General features: G+C 38.1%; 1 protein-coding gene across 4 annotated transcripts in view; it reads left to right on the top strand.

Annotated features, from left to right (window-relative positions):
• Positions 1 to 5,449, top strand: part of dot1l (DOT1-like histone H3K79 methyltransferase) — a 17,983-nt gene that overhangs the window by 4,976 nt on the left and 7,558 nt on the right. The window contains exons 2-7 of one of the 4 annotated variants that reach the window (XM_014004637.1): positions 1,155 to 1,198; positions 1,282 to 1,356; positions 1,610 to 1,673; positions 3,057 to 3,100; positions 3,219 to 3,421; positions 3,533 to 3,903. In XM_014004637.1, coding sequence (XP_013860091.1) covers positions 1,155 to 1,198; positions 1,282 to 1,356; positions 1,610 to 1,673; positions 3,057 to 3,100; positions 3,219 to 3,421; positions 3,533 to 3,636 — 534 coding nt within the window. In that variant the 3' untranslated portion in view covers positions 3,637 to 3,903. Of the gene's footprint in view, positions 1 to 1,154; positions 1,199 to 1,281; positions 1,357 to 1,609; positions 1,674 to 3,056; positions 3,101 to 3,218; positions 3,422 to 3,500; positions 3,904 to 5,449 lie in introns of those variants that run through there. The other 3 variants (XM_014004639.1, XM_014004638.1, XM_014004636.1) reach the window with 3 other exon arrangements.

Here is a 5,449-nt window from a genome sequence, read left to right as displayed (position 1 = left end):
GATGCTGCGTTCAGGACAAGCATGGAAAACTCACCACTCTTATGCCAATACGATCGCAATGATGCATTTAGGTAGCAAAATGGAATTGCATGAACATTCACGTGGTGGTTATGTAATACAGCAAATCGATAATAAAAAATCCGAGTCGACAAATTTACATAATCGACATCATCGATTATTTCAACTAATCGGTGCAGCCCTAATTAAAGCAATTTTTTAAAAACCCAGCCCTACTGCATAGGCTACTCAAATGCAGCCGACAAAAACTCAAAAACGTCGGCCGCATTTGTCGACCGAGTTCGTAGGCACCAATTAATTGGGACAGCCTTCAGCGCGGGGGAGTGACATCAGTGGCCGACGAATGCGGTCGACGTCGGCTGCAACCCATGAATTGAGACACAGCCATTATGTCAATGATGGAGAAAGGAGTGTGGTCAGCTAATCTGATATCTGCAATCAACTTAGGGTATCCTTAGTGACCAGTGAAACAAAACATAGATGAATTGCTCAGCGTTTATAGTGTAATTAAAGCGTTGCATTATGTGCCCTGTGGAGACATAGTGATTTGTTTTTATCATGTGTCTGCCAGTCTGGTACATTTCTGTCTAAACACAGCTTGAGTCAACAGATTAACTAATTAATGTCAGAGTTATTTCAGATTGAATAAGGCATTAAATTAAAGACATGTTGCATTTACATGTTGTAGACAGTAGTTCATGCCCTGTGTAGTGAAGTTTAAATCAGTCACTCTGCAGCCATCCTTGTTCTTTAAAAGCATGTTTCATTTTCATTGAGTCACACACATCAAGTCCCCAATCTTTAACTGTTCTGAGAAAGATTTTTCATGCAACTTCTGGGAAACAGAGTTTCTGAGTAATCTTTCAGTCAAACTTTTGTTTACATTTATGTTCCATGTTGTTGTGTAGTTTATTAGATGTCTCTTCAATGAAAGGATGGGTTAAACATAATAGATGTTGTGGTCATTCCATTCTCAGTATCCCGTGTTTTGCACAGCTGTTAACTTTCTTTGTTTTGAGGCTGTTTTTATTTAGAGTCTGATTACAGTTTCTGGTCTCTTTGGTGCCTGTAATTTCTGATGCTTTTTGTGTCATACTGAGGGTTTCATAATGACTTGTCCCTCCTTCTCTTTTAAGGATAAACACCATGACGCTGCTCATGAAATCATTGAGACCATTCGGTAAGTGACTTCACCTTCACTCCCACATTCTCATGATTTTTGTCAAGTGTTGCCTTTAGTGACGCTCATTTTATGTTTTCAAGRTGGGTGTGTGAGGAAATCCCAGACCTCAAACTTGCAATGGAAAATTATGTGCTCATTGACTACGACACCAAGAGGTGAGTTTTGGGTTGTGCAGTTTTTATACTTAATGTCATTGTAATGGAAAACAAATTAGAAAATTTTGTTTTATTATTTTTTAAAACATTAGGCCTACTAATCATCATAAGTTGGAGAATATCAAAATAATTTCAAGTTTTACATTATCCTCTTTAATTTTGAACAAACCTTACTATCATGATCACAGTAACCTTTTTGTATTTTACTGATTGCTGATTTTTAAGATAACTTTTTGTTTTGTCTTTTCAACAGYTTTGAGAGTATGCAGAGACTTTGTGACAAGTACAACAGGGCTATTGACAGCATTCACCAGCTGGTGAGTTCTCAGTTCTCTGGAGGTGAAGACAAATAATTAGAGTTAATATGCACTGCGCAGCCAAAGAAAAATAGTCACCACCTGGATTTAACTAAGGTTTATAATGTGGGGTTACTGCAGGTGGTCAGGTCTAGGTTCAGCAACAGTTTGTGCTCAAAGAATGAGGTCAGCTGACTACCTGAATATACTGAATGACCAGGTTATTCCATCAAAGATAGCAAGGCATGTGTGTGTGATGTGATGCACCATGAAAGCTGTCTTATGCGCAGGGCCGGTTCTAGGAATGCATACAGAAATATCAAGGGGGCGTCATGCATACACATTGTGCTCCATTACATTTGTTGTTGTTGTTATTGTCAATTAGTATTTTCTTCATAGGATTGGGTTTTTACTGTCTGCTGTGTCCTACTTCCAAGAGATGGATTGATCTTCCCTAAGATCTGTCCAGCTGAGTGTCCCCACTAATGCTGGTGTAGCTCTTAGAGTCACTGAGGCATTTACCTTAATGGATTACCATCAGGCATTTATGCATCTCAGATAAATTAGAACCATAGAGAGCAACATAGTTGGCCAATAAAGCTGATTCTGATTATAGGTCTATAAGACACTATAGTGAGCTCTGCCGTTCACTCATTGTTTACATCTGTGACATCCTGGAGAAGCTAAGATGGTGCCTGAAGAGGTCAATGTCTCACAGCTGACAAAACTATTGGATTAACAGCAAGCCCAACTCCATCTGTCAGAATTACATTTTTATTACAATAAATAATATAATTCATAATTAATGTTAATTTCATACAACAATCATGTAAAACAGCTATGTGTTTTATAAGGAAAATGTATTGGTTACAACTAATGATGATCTAAAGTTGACCTGCAGTCAGTCAATAATGACTTGATTCCAATAATTTCAAGACTTTTTAGCTAACTGAATAATTAAGCTCTAGTTGCAGCTAATTGCAGTGATCAGAATCTCATCTATAGCTGAGGTTAAAAAATACATTTCAGAAATTTACTCTAATTAGCTTGAGTTCTGGTCAGGTCACATCCACATCAAGGTAAATAAGATCAAATTTGTTTACTTGTGAAATGAGACATATTCTCTTCTGTGGGTACATCCATAACACACAGCTTCCWGACATTTTTVTACATTCTAAAACTTATACACATTYTATTATATTMTTATATTAGGCCTACACATTTTATTATTAGATTTTTCAGATGATCAGCCCTTACTCAGGATTCTTTTATAAATAATTTTTTTTATCATTCTTTTAAACAAATTAATTGAGCCAGCATTTTTACAATCACTATCCAGAGTATTCAATAATCGTATTCCTTGGACTAAAGTACATCTGTCCTTTAAATTTATTCAAATTTTAGGTGTCATCTTGTTCGGTTTCACTTCCCAGCTGTTCATCAGAAAGGTGATTGTTTCTGTCTTGCCTCTTCACTTCTTGTACTAAAAAATGAACACATCAGAGCCTGAGTGTAATAAGCGTGTTCGTTCAGCTTCAGCTGTGTCATGTGAGTGTGTGTGAGCAGAGTGGACATACGCAGCTGGACGTGGCGGACTGCTCGGAGCGTCTCTGTTTATAGAGGTCCTTTTCCCTTTCGGCTTTTTGGTAATATTCAGCCTTGTCCTCATCGGACAGAGACTTCCACTGTAGAAAGAAGACATGACACTGAAAACAGCTCCAGGTCAACTGATCTACGCATACATCCACTGATCTGTACAAACTCCCATGGTGAGTTTGGATTATAATGTGTATTTTGAACAGAGCATTATTCTGTGTTTGTGCAACAATAAAGTAAACTCAGTGTTAGTTTTTACTTTCTTTTTGAGGATTTTTTCACAGTTCTGATGGATTTATCCTGTAGCGCAGCCACCCCCTTCAACTTCTGCTCATCTGAAAACAACCTGAAGGCGTTCCGAGGCTTTGGCACGTATGTCTTCCTCTGATTCTTTCTGGAGGAGCAAAACAGAAAAGAAACTGCACTTAGAGCTCGCATGTCATCACGGTGACGGACTGAGTGACGATCAAGAGGTTTTAACTTGACTTGAGCTGCGACTGAAGCCTGGAGACTCCTGATCCACAGACACAGATCAGAAGCAGTCAAGAGTGAAGTAACAAGGAGTCCAAACTTACACTGAGCGACGGGAGTTCAAAGGAGCAGCAGCAGGACGAAACTGATGCAACATCTCTCCATTCCTGCCCACATACACCCATACTTGTTAGATACAGTGTTGCATAAAGTACTACAAAGTGATACTTGAGTAAAAGTACAAGTATCTTACCAAAAATTGCTTTGGTAAAAGTTAAAATCTCCTTTAGGAATATTACTTGAGTAAAAGTCTTAAAGTATCTGATATTTTTTGTACTTAAGTATTAAAAGTAAAAGTATTGTTTTAAAATGAGCAGTTAGATTTTCTGTAATGACATCTATTAGGAGGTGACCTCCCCCCAGAAATGTCTATGTTTTATTAATGTTTAATTTATAAGTTTAGGATGCACTAGTCCAGCTGTTTCAGTTTATATACATATGTCAAGGCTGCCCAAACCTTTTCACCAAAATGAAAATCTATCCGAGGGCTGTGGCCAAATGTAATAATATAATTCATGAAATACAAATACTTCTTAAGTACAGTCCTTTGTACATTGTAAGTACAATAACAAAGTATTTTGTACTTAGTTACTTTACAACTCTGGTTAGATAACATGCACAGAAACATGCAAAGGCTCAGCAAATTATGCTTAATTCATTTAGAAACTAGCGAAACTTACCCTGTACCCATGTGGGGAGCAACAACAGGAAGAGGCCCATACAACATCTCTCCATTCCTGCCCACATACACCCATACTTGTTAGATAACATGCACACAAACATGCAAAGGCTCAACAAATGATGCTTAATTCATTTAGAAACCAGCCAAACTTACCCTATACGCAAGTAGGGAGCAACAACAGGAAGAAGCAAACGCACCATCGCTCCATTCCTGCCCACATAAACAAATAMAATGACGTGCACATTTTTTTTGCAAGGGGTTGCACAATTTTTAAATTCAAACACAAAATCCTAGATGGCCACCAAAGCTAAATTCAAATGGCTGTAACTCAGCTATTTTTAGACATATTGAGCTGAACTATGGGAGCTGCGATCACCATGTAGTCATTAGTTTAAAATGACAGCTACATTTTTTTGTCTTGCATTTGGTTGTTTTAAATTATTTCAGTGGTTCAGAAAAGGTTTTTTTTTAATCTTCACACTCTGATATCTTCCCTCTACACCAGACAATACAGCTGCTTCACAGATATTTACTTATTTTATGCTCTAACTGCCCATCTTTGAAATGCCACATTTGATCTCCACCCACTTGTCAATCATTTGGGGGTGGCACCTGGGGTGGCTAATCAAGTGCTAACTCTAACTCTGGTTCGACCCCTGGGTTCAGAAACCAATGTTATATCAATTCAGATTCAGAAACCAATCAAACCTACACTGCAATGGGGGTGATCATACACAGCCTCATTCCATTCCTGCTCACAAACATAAACACACATTAGATAATACTCACACAAAAATAGATACAAAAGCTGATTTTTGTTGGTCATTGTGTGTGTTTAACTTACTGTATTTGAAGAGGATGCAAGGAGAAAGTGTGAGGTCGATGTACCACAGGTGTGCTTATCCCCTGTAGAGAGACACACACACACACACACACACACACACACACACACACACACACACACACACACACACACACACACACACAC

The sequence above is a fragment of the Austrofundulus limnaeus genome, unplaced genomic scaffold, assembly GCF_001266775.1.
Source record: "Austrofundulus limnaeus strain Quisiro unplaced genomic scaffold, Austrofundulus_limnaeus-1.0 Scaffold25, whole genome shotgun sequence".
NCBI classification, from domain to species: domain Eukaryota; kingdom Metazoa; phylum Chordata; class Actinopteri; order Cyprinodontiformes; family Rivulidae; genus Austrofundulus; species Austrofundulus limnaeus.
This window is presented reverse-complemented; position numbering and strand designations above follow the sequence as displayed.